Raw genomic sequence first — 15,572 nt, forward strand, 5'->3', positions numbered from 1 at the left:
GTTGTGTTATTAGTGCTATGTCCAAGATCTTAGATCTTGCCTTGTAAATATTTTTCTTGCATTATTATGTTTTAATTCAGTGAACGGTTATTATGAATGGCAAGCAGCACTGACGCTGATGAGATCCAAAAAAGAAACCCTTTGTTAAGTAAACGCCTGACCAAAATAACGCCGAGGAATTTCGGGTCGGCAACACCCGAGAGAAGGGGGGGGGGGGCGGGGGGGGGTACTTTCTATAACCCATACGGGGCAGCTCTACCCGAAAGGGTTCCCTTTCTCAGGTTTCAGGTATATGAAAGGGTGGGGATTTTAGAAGTTGAGGTATATGAAATGGTAAGAACATCGGAGTATCTTGATTCCCTGCACAACATAAATTGAACAAGGTTCTGTTGTTTTGTCAACATCTCCTGGTAATACTTAATGTTGTTCCATAATATTGTTCATAAACATCATACCAAGAGTCTGGAAAAGAGATGCTCTTATTAAATTAAAGGTATACAAAAGGGGTCGCTTTTATGTCGATATGTTATACGGAAGGGTTAGAGGTTAGATCTCGGGGCGGAGCCTCCCCGTATAAAACTTTCTAGAGTACCCTTCTCTCCCTTCCGGGGTCGGCGAGGCCAAGGAAATTTTCGTTTTTTCGAAGTAAATGTAATCAAAATGAATCAAACGTATCGCAAAACCTCCCACGTAGAAGCATACCTTGGGCAACTCTTAGAATGTTTTTTACTTTCCATTCAGAATATTACGCCACTTGTCTGACGAGCCCTATCGGAGTTTCAGACCCAAAAATAATTTCTGACAGTCAGATGACAGCCAGCTCCACATATAAAGAAGAAAAAGGCGGATACCAGCCAGAGTTCGGCCGGCTGGAAGGTAACAGAGGAGACGGCTGGTGCTCGCGGACAAAAGACAGTAATGATGACTGGCTTCAGATTTACTTTGGAGATATGTTTACAGTGTGTGGAATTGATACACAGGGAGACATTAATGGCAATGAATGGGTCACAGCCTTTAAGCTGTCTTTCTCAACAGATGGAAGCAGCTGGATCACTTACACCTATGACAATGGGACGGACGTGGTAAGACATTCTTATAACTACTTTTCAGTAGTTGGTATATTTTCTTTTAGCCTTGCTCGAACACAGAACCATTTATTAGCATATATTAGATACGATAGGATTTCTTTCTGTTTCATGAGGTGTATCATAATGTAACAAATTAAATACAATTCTAATGACCAAAAGCGAAGCTTGGCCAAGTGTGGGATTCTATGTATACGGTACGTAAGCATTAAATCAACAATCACAAATTAAAGGCCGTTAGGAAGTCTGAGGTGAGAGAGCATTTCCGACTTATCCTTCTTCGAATCGGGCGTTTTTAATTTCCTACGACCGGGGATGGGGGAGTGGGGTGGGGTGAAATCCATCCCTCCACATTTTCAAGGATATTTAAGCAATGAAAATGAAGCTTAAAGGGCTTATAGTATGCCCAAAAGTAAGAAACACGAGATAATCACGTCACGTAGTGATTACCTTCTCATTTTCAAAACAGCCGCCATCTTGAATTCACCTTCGGTTACTTGGTTTTTCCAAAACGGCAAAAAAGAGTGAAAAACTGAAGAGAAAGAGAAATGACTTCGAAGCAATCAATTTTTTATTAAAACATGGCTGTACAGCTCCAAGAATACAAAAATAACTTTTTGAAATTATTTATTGCTGCTCATGGCAACATCAAAATTTGGGAAAACTTATCATGATAATACGATTGCCATGAAAACATCAAGTTCTAACTATATTGACGTTTCATGCCAAATCGTTGCCAGATCAGCTTCAGATGAAGTGTAAAATGTTGGCTGCTTTTACCTAAATATTGGAAAATGTTTTAAACCGTCTAAGTCAGTGAGGTTGGACAAACCCCGAACCCTCGAACCCCGCCCGCTCCCGTCTGAAAAGCATTAACTTTGCTACGTTGACATTCTCAATCCTCCCAGGAATTCCGTAGAAAAGGTGACTCCTCTACAGTTGACAAACACAAGCTACCAGAACCAATTCAAGCACGATATATTCGCTTTCACCCAACGGACCGCCATATGTGGAATTGCCTTAGAGTGGAGGTGTACGGCAAGAAACGTGAGTTTTCATAATGTTCAAATTCTAGTAAGAAACTTTCGTGAAATTGAAAATAGGGTCCTCCTCACAACCACCCTCCCCCCCCCCCAAAAAAAGGCTCAACCAGATAATCGCAATGGCCTAAAACAATGATTCCAAAAATTTAGGAAAACTTTGAATTACAGTTTCAATTGTAAGAGGGAATTCGAACAATGAAATTTCTTGTTTATCATACGATTATTATAATAGTCTTGTTGAAACAGTGAATGTAACAATGCAATGAAGTTTGATAAAATTAATGATTGTAGACAAAACGTGATTTACATCTAAAGGTCATTGTTTCAAATTTTTTTCAGCATATCATTTTAACGCGTGGCTCATAATTCTCAACCGGTATTTAACCTTGGATCTCGTAAATGCAACAACTGAACAATACAAGACATTGAAAGCTGATGTGATGACACAGGTAGGTGACGTGATTGATTGATTGGTTGATTTTCTGAAGGAGGAAGGAAGATGGAAGGATGGAAGGATGGATGGATGGAGGAATGGGGGGATGGAAGGATGGAAGGATGGAAGGATGGAAGGATGGAAGGAAGGATGGAAGGATGGACGGATGGGGAGATGGAAGGAAGGAAGGAAGGAAGGATGGAAGGATGGAAGGATGGAAGGATGGAAGGATGGAAGGATGGAAGGATGGAAGGATGGAAGGATGGAAGGATGGAGGGATGGAAGGATGGAAGGATGGAGGGATGGAAGGATGGAAGGATGGAAGGATGGAAGGAAGGAAGGATGGACGGATGGGGGGATGGAAGGAAGGATGGATGGAAGGATGGAAGGATGGAAGGATGGAAGGATGGGAGGATGGAAGGATGGAAGGATGGAAGGATGGAAGGATGGAAGGATGGAAGGATGGAAGGATGGAAGGATGGAGGGATGGGGGATGGAAGGATGGAAGGATAGAGGGATGGGGGGATGGAAGGAAGGAAGGATGGAAGGATGGAAGGATTGAAGGATGGAAGGATGGAAGGATGGAAGGAAGGAAGGATGGAAGGATGGAAGGATGGAAGGATGGAGGGATGGGGGGATGGAAGGAAGGAAGGATGGACGGATGGGGGGATGGAAGGAAGGAAGGATGGAAGGATGGAAGGATTGAAGGATGGAAGGATGGAAGGATGGAAGGAAGGAAGGATGGAAGGATGGAAGGATGGAGGGATGGGGGGATGGAAGGAAGGAAGGATGGACGGATGGGGGGATGGAAGGATGGAAGGATGGAAGGATGGAAGGATGGAAGGATGGAAGGATTGAAGGATGGAAGGATGGAAGGATGGAAGGATTGAAGGATGGAAGGATGGAAGGATGGGGGAATGGAAGGATGGAAGGATGGACGGATGGGGGGATGGAAGGAAGGAAGGATGGAAGGATGGAAGGATGGAAGGATGGAAGGATGGAAGGATGGAAGGATGGAAGGATGGAAGGATGGAAGGATGGAAGGATGGAAGGATGGAGGGATGGAAGGAAGGATGGATGGAAGGATGGAAGGATGGAAGGATGGAAGGATGGGAGGATGGAAGGATGGAAGGATGGAAGGATGGAAGGATGGAAGGATGGAAGGATGGAAGGATGGAAGGATGGAGGGATGGGGGATGGAAGGATGGAAGGATAGAGGGATGGGGGGATGGAAGGAAGGAAGGATGGAAGGATGGAAGGATTGAAGGATGGAAGGATGGAAGGATGGAAGGAAGGAAGGATGGAAGGATGGAAGGATGGAAGGATGGAGGGATGGGGGGATGGAAGGAAGGAAGGATGGACGGATGGGGGGATGGAAGGAAGGAAGGATGGAAGGATGGAAGGATGGAAGGAAGGAAGGATGGAAGGATGGAAGGATTGAAGGATGGAAGGATGGAAGGATGGAAGGATGGAAGGAAGGAAGGATGGAAGGATGGAAGGATGGAGGGATGGGGGGATGGAAGGAAGGAAGGATGGACGGATGGGGGGATGGAAGGAAGGAAGGATGGAAGGATGGAAGGATGGAAGGATGGAAGGATGGAAGGATTGAAGGATGGAAGGATGGAAGGATGGAAGGATTGAAGGATGGAAGGATGGAAGGATGGGGGAATGGAAGGATGGAAGGATGGACGGATGGGGGGATGGAAGGAAGGAAGGATGGAAGGATGGAAGGATGGAAGGATGGAAGGATGGAAGGATGGAAGGATGGAAGGATGGAAGGATGGAGGGATGGGGGGATGGGGGGATGGAAGGAAGGAAGGATGGAAGGATGGACGGATGGGGGGATGGAAGGAAGGAAGGATGGAAGGATGGAAGGATGGAAGGATGGAAGGATTGAAGGATGGAAGGATGGAAGGATTGAAGGATTGAAGGATTGAAGGATGAAAGGATAGGAGGTTGGGAGGATAGGAGGTTGCGAGGTTGGGAGGATGGGAGGTTGGAAGGTTGGGAGGTTGGGGGGTTGGGTGGTTGGGAGGTTGGAAGGTTGGAAGGATGGAAGAAAGGAAGGAAGGATGGAAGGAAGGAACGATGGAAGGATTATAGGAAGGAAGGAAGAAAGGAGTGTAGGAATAAATGACTGTATGTAATCTAGGAAATTCAGAAACGAGCTACGGCAGTTGTAGCGAGAACACAAACTCGGTGAACATCATGCATAGATGTGGCTTAAGAATATTTGTGTCTAAAAATGCTGAAACGTTTAGAAATTTTGAAGGCACAATTGACGTAATCCCATAATAATTAAACACAAATGAGTCAAGATCTGTTTCGTAAAAGTCAATATCAAAAGCAATCAGCAAAGGACATAAATTGTTTTTTCACCCTATTCTAATGACAGTTCAGTGGAAGAATCATTTCATGAATTGTTGGTAAATGAACAGAATTGACAGGTGGCCCATCGATCTCAGAGTGGCTCTATATTGATTCTGCACACCGAGTTCCTAGTAGTATTCATCTTATCTTTAATGTCGTGAAGGTCACAGCATAGCACATAGAAAAGACTAAGCCCTTAATGACGAAGCGTAGTAACTTTAGTTCAGTTTTCAATTGCAAGAATGCCTTAATTTGTATATTTGTATATTTTTGAAATAAACGTGTGAAAACTGTAACGCTTTTTGCAGTTTAACAGCATTGTTGACGGCTTTCATGGATTTTTCTTGGCTGAGTTTCAGCGATTCGGGTAGGACATTTTTATCTTTAACATTTTTTAAGAGAAACCTTTTGTGCAGCGGTTGGTCTATCAACGAAGCTATGTCTGTCCAATAAACAGATGAATAGATTGAAAAAGTGTTAAAATGTTACAAAATGTTTGGATACTATTTTATTTATGTATGACTAATAGAGCAGCTTTCAACTGAGTGTCGAATGCAATCAGGCAATTACTTTGGTTTTGGTTTTGGTTCTACTACGGTTTGGGATTGGCTGAGTAGTGTGATTGGTAAGTAGAGCGGTTTTGAGTTGAGTGTCGTAAAACCAAAACCAAACCAATTAGACTACTCAGTAAAACCGCAGTAAAACCAAAACCAAAACCAAAGTAATTGCCTAATTACTTTCGACATTCAATTGAAAACCGCTCTAATTGCTTTGGTTTTGGTTTTACGACCGTCAACTGAAAACCTCTCTATTCTAATAGACTCCTAATTAGTTTTAGTACCTCTTATCAAGAGCATCAATAAAATTCATCAGTCTGAAACCAGACTAGCTCGTAGGAAGTCATGTTATAATTACCAAACGCTGGGACCGGCTACGGTAAATTTAATATTCGTTTTAACGGTGCTAAACTTTGAGAGGAAAATCTGAGACCCAAGAGTCGCACTTCCTTAAAAAATCTCCTAAAAGAATCTAAAATTTCCAGCTATTGGTAACGAAATTTTAGTTATTCAGTGCTCAACTCTCACCCAGTTTTTTCTTTTTTTCTTTTTCTGATTGTGTGCCTATTTCTTCCCCATTTTTCTTCTTTTTGTTTTAGTGTTATCCTCATGACTACTTAGCACGACTAGGTTTTAATATATCTAAGTGGCTGTGCCTTCTCTACATGTGTATATGAAATAAATTAATTTTCTCTTTAAATCCGAAAGAGCTCAAATAGAGATTGTTGTTGTTGTTGTTGTTGTTGTTGGTACCCTATAAACACTTTAACGTTTCTTGCACGTTGTCTCTCAGTCATTAAGAGTTTCCATTGGTGAATATAACCTCTATTTTTTTTAAATTCAAGCGCACAAAGTATTGATATATCTTCGGACAAAGCCTTACCAATGGCAGAGATAAAGCTGTTCTGCATCAGTGCGTCGGTGAAAGGTCAACTGATGGCAAGAATAAAGACAGGAATAAAGTCAATGTCAATCTTCCACAGCAATTATTTGGAGGAGCTGGATACAGGTGATAAGATTTCATTTTGTCCTTGTTGTAGCTTACGTATATGTCAGTCATAGGCCTCTTGTACTAACGTGTGTACTATTTGACAGATGGGTAGACCACTTGGTTTTACTTGAAGTGATAACCACTGAATCAATGACCTTTGAATCCAGAACTGGTTTAATGAGATGCAGGCCACGTGGGTATACGAGGGGTATTAAGATTTTTATTACACCGACCGCTCAACTGTCTGGGTGGTACCGCGCTTATATAGAGAAAGAACAAAGACTTTTGGCTGCCAGCCAATGGGAAAGCACTGACGTCATCTTCATCGTCAACATGTTCTAAACATGTCTAACAGGTTTTCCTTGTTGAAATAGCCCCAAGGAAAATTGGACTGTTTAGCTCACGAAATGTGTTTCATTTGTGAAAGAAAACCCAAACTCAATACACAGACGGACTCAATATACTTTGCACGAAAGTATTCATCTAAGTTTATTCGGCACGTTTAACTGTTGACACCTAAGAACTTCTAATTAGGCGGTGTTACACTTTAAGATATTCTTTCACCTTTCACAGTATAGAATTAACATCTCGACCGTTATTTTCTCTACTTGATAATGGAGTCCAAATGATTTCGAACCGCCGAAGTTTACTTTCGCTTCTTTTTGTAATCGAACGTTATCTAGATTGTATAAAACCTTGCAAATGAGTTGTCATCCATGGTAAGCTTTCTACATATAAAGCCAACCTGTCATCTGATATTAATTTCAGATGACTGCAGATGTCCTCCTGCAGCTGTGAACCTCAACTTGAGCAAGACTCTGGACCAGGCCAGGGTGTACTATACAACGGATAAGATGGTCTTTAAAGCAAAAGTACAACATTCACGATGCAGTTCGTCAGTGAAGACCTTTTCATATTGGCATATCACCAAAACAAACTTAAAGGGTAGAAATTTCTACTCCTTTCTTCCTGGTGGAATTAAAAATGATAAACCTGTTTGGTCGATGCGGAGAAGAACAAGTCTCGACAGCTACTATTACGTCAGTTACGTTTTAAGAACCTCGCCACAGTTGAAAATTATTGGATATGACTTTGGTTTCATCTTACTTCTTCAGAGTTCCCCTGTCGCTAATATTTCAGGCCCGTCTTTTGCAACTATAGGACAAGGGAATATTACGTTGAATGGCTCTCGATCCTATGACCCACATCCCAAACAAGGACGTCCTCTAACCTTCACCTGGTTTTGCAGACGAAGTTACGAAACATTCCTGGAAAACGATTCGCTTCCGGTTGATGCTCCAAATGGTAACGCAAACCTGTCAGGTGGTTGCTATGGTTTCGGTCCAGGAAGACTCAGTGGTCGTGAAAATGTAATAAATGTGGATGTAGACAAAATGGAGGGAGGAAAAACGTATGTGTTTGAGCTTGTTGTTTCAAACGGTGTCGAAAGCTCCAGGGCCACCCATCGGTTAGTGGTGGCATCATTCTTTATCAGGTAATCATCGTCATGTCTAGTTACTCCATATCCAGATATATATATTCTCTATGTCGTTGTTTGTTATCATCAGTTCCATTTCTTCGTATGGAGTGGAGAAGGCAGAAATTTTACTTCTCCAAGACACTGTCATGATCAGCCGCCGCTTGCCCTGCCTCTACCCAAGAACCGTGGTCGTTTGCACTTGTTAAAAAGTAATCTTGTTCTTGTATTAAAAAGCGTGCATGTTATGCCGAACATCTTCAAAAGATTAGAATCTTTGATCAATTGTTTACCGCATAATTCCGTAATTTTTCTATGTAATATCTACACTGGATTTCCAGTACCATGGTAAATTTTGATAACCACTAACATTTTAACAAAAATTTGCAGTTGCATTTACAATTGTGGCCCTGAAGTCATTCCCAAGAAGCAAATGATCATAGAATCCAACTGTACTGGAGATATTTGCGGAACGATCGCTCGCCACGAATGGTCTCTGTTTAAGAGAGAGAACTCCAGGCTGTCTAGCTCTTGGGTGCAAATCTCGGACTTAGCTGAGCGAATACTCACCGACCTAGACAACCCAAATATAGTCCTTACCGGCAAGCTGGGTGATAATAAGTATTCCCTTGAGATGAATACCACATACAAGATAAAGGCATCCATAATAATAGAAGGAGGAATTGTTTTAGAAGACGACTTACCCTTTCGAACTGTAAAACCTCTCTCTGTTCCCAAGAAAAGATGCAGTGTGAAACCAAAGGAAGGGTTTGTTTTGAAAACCAATTTTTCGGTGGACTGTTCTGGATGGCACAATGAGAACAAATACTTGACATATAGTTTCAGGTAAGGATAAAAGTCATCGCCGGGTTAATGTGTCGATTCCATCCTTGTAATAATTATCCCAGTTGAAGCATTAAGCGACTAGAAATATTTCTACTCCACCCTGGATAAGATGTCAGATGTCAGCATTGAATTCATCGGTGCTCATGCAGTTAGGCACTCGGCTGGATAGACGAACTGTAAGAGTTTATAATTAATGTCCTACCCAAGAACATCTCAAAATAACCCCAGCCAGGTCTCCAGCCCGGACCGCTCAATGTAGAGTTCAAATTATTAAAAAATTATTGTTCTTGCTGTGATTGTATAGTTGTTTTTTGTTATTGCTGTTTTTGTTGCTGTTGTTGTTGTTGTTGTTGTTGTTGTTGTTGTTGTTGTTCTTCTTCTTCTTCTTCTTGTTCTTCATCATCTTCTTTTTCTTCTTCATAGTTACACTACTTCAACTGGTATGGTAAGCGCCAGTGGTAGGCACAGTCCATACATATCAGCAACTCTTCCTCAAGGAAATAAGTCAGAAGATTATAATATAACTATAAGAGTGAACATTTTTGACCAAAAAGGAGCAAGCCAGGTGGACATTTTAACTGTAAAGGTAAGTTTTCTTTTAGAATAAAATTTCTTGAAAGACTTTGTTTCGCAATAAATCGCTCCAGACAAGATATCGAATTAGTGGGTGCTCCATAGAGCTGAACTACAGGGAAAGTAGTCTTTTAATTTTATCAGTATAAAGTCAAGATGAGGTAGAAATCTACATTTCCAAAGATCTAAAAGAGTTTCAAAGTTCAAATTGTCATTATGGAAACTTTTTGTGGAAAAGTGAGTATAGAAACAAGGAAAAACCTTCAAGTAAATTCAACCCTGATCTGGAAACATCTATTGGGATTAAACTGAGGTAACGACTTTTAAAACAAAGGTCTTGTGAAGATGACATGTAAAGGTCACTTGAAGGATTCATCATATAACGTGGCAGCCATTGAAGGTGTCTTTACAACTTTTAGGTGAAGCCATTGCCACAGAATGATTCCTCACTACATCCTGCAACTTTAAGTAGTGACATTACAAACTATTTGAATGAAGGAAAAGTTAGTGAGGCGGCTTCTCATGCAATTGCCGTGTTGAGTGCAGATGTTGACGACAAGGTAGGAGCTGGTTTATTTGTATTCCCAAAATACCGAAATGTTTACGTCTAGAACTTGTCCACCATCAGCAATTCCATTCTATAGTAAGGACGATTGTACTGTTGCACTTGTGTGCACTTGCGTGCACCTTTTGCCTCCCACTCCTGTTTTGAATAGGGTGAAATTTTTTTTTAAATGTTCCTAGGACGTGAGACAAAAGACACCAGTCTTTTGGGATCTGTCAGTATAGTTACTACCTATTCATACGAGGAACCATTTACAACACCTGTTTATATTTTAGATTATTATTGTTATGTATAAAACAACATCTTTGAAACAGTCATTTCCACAATTTTTAACCGATCTAGGTGAGTACTATACTATATTCAAGATCAGTAGTGTTAAATCGTCTTTAACAAATAAAATATGGGGCTCAGGTATTACTTTATTGCAATGTTTATCGCCTTAGGCCAAGGACTCCACATTACAGGCCATCGCTCGGGCGCAGATTACACATGAAAGCCAGGTTACGCAATTCGCTGCAATTGTTATCATGGCAGCAGAAGGCAGGGCCAGGATGCCCGTGAACACTCTGGCAAGTAGCAGATAGTTACTGTACATTTGAAAATAACATGAATTATCATCGCAGTTATGAAACACAACTTAAGCAGTTGTAAAAACCTGAAAAGAATTCAGCCTTTAACGGGATAAGAAACTTTGATCTGTGTGTGATTTCAGGCGCCATTTTCACAACTGCTCAGGAGTGTACATAACTGACATGATCATTCATGTCTTTACATCTTTTTCCGTGGTTCAATTTTAAGATATTATATATATATATATATATATATATATATATATATATATATATATATATATATATATATATATATATATATACTTGCTCTTACATATTTGTTGATTATACTGTTTGGGTGTTGGTTGTTGTACAAGGGGCTTTCTTTGATACAAGTATTCCTTAACTCCGGCTGAGAAAACTACAAAATATAAATTTTCATTTACCTTCTGAAGCCATTGTAGCCGTATGTTCTCAAGGCAGCCAGTACAAACATTTATTATATATTTATAATAAAAATAGATGACTTGTTTATTGCTTAATTGACTGATTATAGGATGATAACTCTGAAACAAAAAGCATAAAGAGGAAACAAAGAATAAGTGCCCTGCAACTATCCCTATCTCTAATATTGTTATATTCTTCATTCGTTTAGGAGGACGCCACAAGTTTACTTACAGAAACAACTAACTTCCTTCGGAATCATTACAACAGAGATTTGATCCAAAACGTAGGCGGCGATATTTTACGTGGAATATCGTACACGTTGAATGCCTCGGCGGGATTAGCTGACGAACAGTACCTCCAAAGTATTCAACTTGAAGGAAGAACAGATTTGGGCCGACTACGAAGAGGAATTCGATGGCCTAGAGAAACGGGAGACGTCCACAGCGATTTTAACAATGTAAGTGCTTTTCACTCCGATTCCTTAGTGCACCCTTACATTACGATTCAGCATTTTGTTGGTACAATTATAGTAATCAACTTCCGTTGAGGAAAATCATTAATAGCCTTTGTGAAGCTGTAGGACATGACTTTGCATACACTCATCTAAATTATCCCAGCTTGATGTGCCTCCGCACTACAATTAATGTACACAAGCTGCTTTTCCTCTGAGATCGATAGATTTTTTATTATTTTTCTTTCCGTCTTAACAGGTAAAGAAAGTAACAGAGAACATCTTATCGGTGGCCGACACACTTGGTACCACACTACTTTCCACGAAGATGACTGGCCAGAAAAAGACATCATTGAAAACTGACGCCATAACAATGACACTTCAGCGTCAAGCGCCTTCTGATATAGGGAGTGAGACGTTTACTGGCAATGAAAATGAAGGATCTGCCACATTTCCTTCTGCAGAGGTGTTATTTGGAAGAAATGGAACGACCTTGCCATCTGTTGATACCCAAGTAAGTTGTTTAAATTGTTTAACAGTACTTCTACTGCCCAGGAGTTTTTGATCGCTTTAATATTTCAGTTTTAATTAGTTAGGTCACGCAGATTTTCTGTTAGCTAAGAAAATGTTATGAATGAATAAACAGAGCCAGTTTGTAATTTGGAAATTATGAATTAGCGTCATACGGGTAGATTAAAAAACAAACAAACAAACAAACCGTCAAGACTGTTGGTGCCCAATCTCCCCTTAATAAGCAAGTGGTTGTTCATTTTCGCCATATATTGAGTTTCGTATTGTACAAGTGGCGCATCTGATGGTTTGAGATCTAATTAACATCTTTCACAAAAGAGCTTTCCTTTAATTTGCTGCTCCAATGAAACTGTTCCAAGCCACCTTAATAGCCTCGCGTTCGTAGTAAGCTAATAGTAGACGAAAGCTCTCTTGAACTGCCCCGGTGAAATTCTTAATCTTATCGACTTGTATCTCCCCGATTCAGCACATAAGAAACACTTCTCTTCTATTTTGACGAGTTTTAGTATAAAGTAAAATCTATGTTATGTACAAATTTAGGCAGCAAGCTTCGCCTGAAACGCCTTTCTGGATCACAACTTTATCCTGAAAAGTTCACTTAAAATGAATATAATCGAAATAAGCCTTTGCCTTCCTTACTCTAGGAGAGACTTGTTTTAACCGAATCGGATTTACAGCAGCTCCCAAAACAAATATTTTGAGGTCTTTCACATGTAATGTTCGATTACAGTCACTATCTTGGATAAGCCATTTTGGATTTCGTAATTTTAATAAAGGTTCCGGAAAAGATCGGAGTTATCCAAAAATGTTTAAATTAAACAGGAAATTTTGAAATTGGAAAATAAAACCTGTCAAAATAAGGTTGTCATGGGATTATCACGTTTATTAAACAGTAACATGACATACTAAATGGTTTAATCCCAGATAAATTTTTGGAAAAGTCGCGAAGTCTGGTCTTCATTGCTTAAACATTGTTGGCTTGAGTCCGGCGCAAAGCCCCTCACCGATGTTTTCCTCATAAGAGCGACTCTCTAAGTCATTTGACGATCAAAGCAAGTTATTTTTTTTATTATCATTTCTCCAGATGCTGACCTTACAAGTAAACCCCTACGTGTGGACCAAAAGATCCAAAACAATCAAGTCATCCGTTGTTAAATTAGAACTGAAGAAGGCGGATGGATCGCAGCTAAACATCTCTGACCTAAATCATCCCATTGAACTCTTTATACCAGAAAAAAAGCTAAAGGAAGATACTGCAAATTACACCCAAGGTCATTTATTTGTAAAACGGCCTTCCAACGATTCCAACCCCTTACGCTACCACAAGATAGAAATTAAAAATGAATTTGAAGCCGCGCTTGTAAAAATTAGACCACAAAACAATTCTTTTTTTGATGTATTTGTGAGCAGTGGAGTTAGACCAACACCAAGCAACTATACCTTTAGAACAAGGATTCCGGACTTTTCATCCTGTCGAACTTATGACGATAGAACTGGTGACCTCAACTGTACCGACAATCCTTACTTATTTTCATTGTCAAGCAATGTCACCGGAGACGTTGGAGTTCATTTCATCGGCATTCGGATAGCTTCAGACGAAGGTGAAGGAAGCACTCGAAATAAGCGCAGTGGTATGATGAAATACTGCAAGGATAGACATGGTCGACAAAAACGTTCCTGCATTGGTGTCAAAGATCCTCCTACCACCCCTCCCCCAACACCAGAGATTATAATGCCGCAGTACGACAAACGGACAGACGTGAACTACACTATGTTGGTGACTATGAGGAGCTGTCTCTACTGGTCTGAACTGAGACAAGCCTGGACAAGTGAAGGATGTAAGGTATGAATTCTGCAACAACAAAGTAACTAGGTCATGCAGACACCATTTGAATCTGCTATGAGGACAAAAACATACTCTTTAAGAATCAATTCGTTTGTGTTATGAGCAGTCATTAAACATTTCCATGCATGTAACGTACCACTGGTAGTTATACTACTACTAAGGGTGCATTTCTTTGGGAAAAGACAAGACTGGATTCTTAAATCAATCCAAGATCACTTAGATCATGGTACATCAAAGGAACCGCAGAATCCACCTTTGGCAGGAATCCTTCAGTTTCCTTGATGTAACATGATCCGCGTGATCTTGGATTAATCCGTTCAGTAAAGAAACGCAAATTCCGTTTTCGGATTAACAAATGCAACCTTGAATTTTAATTCTCAAAGAAACGCACCCTAAGATTAAAGAATATTGCAATAGAGAGGAAAGGCGAGAGAAAAAACAAGCGAAAATACCATTGATTTAATTATCTTTTTTCACACGGTTAATTTTATTAATGACGTTTGAAAGATTTATGGACCTGAGATACTGTTGTCGACATATTCCCCTGACTCAGTCAGTCAGTCAGTCAGTCAGTCAGTCAGTCAGTCAGCCAAACAGTTATACATTGATGAAAACTGATAACTGATTGCTTTCCTTAAAGGTTGGATGGAAACATACTGATGGGAAGCTTCACTGTCTGTGCACTCATCTTTCAGCTTTCGGTGGAAACATTTTCGTCGCACCAAATCCCATCGACTTCGACAAAGTTTGGACGGAATTCAAAAGGCTGGGAGAAACCGGGAATTTTGTAGTTCTTTCAACTGTGTGCTTTCTATTCGGATTGTACTTTATAGGACTTGTAGTCTCTCGTCGGGCAGACAAAAAGGACCTGCGAAAGGTACATAGTTCTAAAGGTTTGCAGTATATATGAGTTTGACACGTTACATAATCAGTCAATCATATTCTTCTTTTTTGTATACGAGTTCAACAAGATACCTGTACGGCCTCGCAATGATCCCGGCCCGCAAATGATCTCCGTACCGCAAATGATCCCCAAATTGTACCGCAAATGATCCCGGGACCGGAACTGATTCCACTGCAAAAAGTTAGGAATGGCGTGGACTCCATGACAAGTCTATGGATGGATACATATTTTCTTAATTATCCTACGTGAAGAAAAGACAAGTACCTCAAGGCATAAAAGCAGCAATAAAAAACGTTTCTCATACTGCGCAAAATACTAAATTGACATGTGTCGACTGCATAAATTTTTCGTTTAGGAAACGCAGTGCAAAAAGAAACATGAATCTTCGAAGATGCCTCTGCCATCTAATTAACCGCTTAGAACTTTTCCCTGTACACTTCTTATACTTGCATCCTAGATAGCCAAGGGCTCCCGCGAAAGTGCCTAAGATTCCTTCGTGCTAGTTACCGTAGTAAAAATGTAGTCAATCCACTTGGGAATTCTCAGTTGTCTCCAAATCAGAGACATATATATAGCGAACATAGTGAGTTAACATCCTGTGTTATCATACATCTCAGGCTCGGACCTAATAAAATCATTCAGGGAAGTATCTAGCTAAGGCTACAAATTTCAAACACAAGATTTCGTGACGTTGGAAATCATTTTTAAAGTTGTGAAATTTGCATTCAAATCGTTCAAACTGCACATTTTCTTGCGTATCATGTAGTAACTTCTGTATCAAAATATTGTATTATTACTGTGAAACTCAGAAAACCGTGAATACCAGAAATATTTAAGGATTATTATTGTGTAACAAGGAAAAAGCCAATTACGCGTGAGAGAACTAAACCGCAAACACTAGC

The 15,572-nt window shown here is 40.2% G+C and overlaps 1 protein-coding gene across 1 annotated transcript in view; it reads left to right on the forward strand.

Annotated features, from left to right (window-relative positions):
- The window catches only part of LOC110064981 (polycystin family receptor for egg jelly-like), a 36,074-nt gene that overhangs the window by 13,332 nt on the left and 7,170 nt on the right, over positions 1–15,572 (forward strand). Inside the window, exons 8-21 of the mRNA XM_020772082.2 lie at positions 742–1,082; positions 1,994–2,132; positions 2,468–2,577; positions 5,240–5,298; positions 6,334–6,497; positions 7,248–7,974; positions 8,347–8,802; positions 9,226–9,388; positions 9,795–9,935; positions 10,384–10,509; positions 11,147–11,395; positions 11,649–11,903; positions 13,005–13,763; positions 14,407–14,643. Of these exons, the coding sequence (XP_020627741.2) occupies positions 742–1,082; positions 1,994–2,132; positions 2,468–2,577; positions 5,240–5,298; positions 6,334–6,497; positions 7,248–7,974; positions 8,347–8,802; positions 9,226–9,388; positions 9,795–9,935; positions 10,384–10,509; positions 11,147–11,395; positions 11,649–11,903; positions 13,005–13,763; positions 14,407–14,643 (3,926 nt within the window). The remainder of the gene's footprint in view (positions 1–741; positions 1,083–1,993; positions 2,133–2,467; positions 2,578–5,239; positions 5,299–6,333; positions 6,498–7,247; positions 7,975–8,346; positions 8,803–9,225; positions 9,389–9,794; positions 9,936–10,383; positions 10,510–11,146; positions 11,396–11,648; positions 11,904–13,004; positions 13,764–14,406; positions 14,644–15,572) is intronic.

Source organism: Orbicella faveolata, unplaced genomic scaffold (assembly GCF_042242905.1).
Source record: "Orbicella faveolata isolate gen_17 unplaced genomic scaffold, um_ofav_v1 contig_24, whole genome shotgun sequence".
Classification (NCBI taxonomy): Eukaryota; Metazoa; Cnidaria; class Anthozoa; order Scleractinia; family Merulinidae; genus Orbicella; species Orbicella faveolata.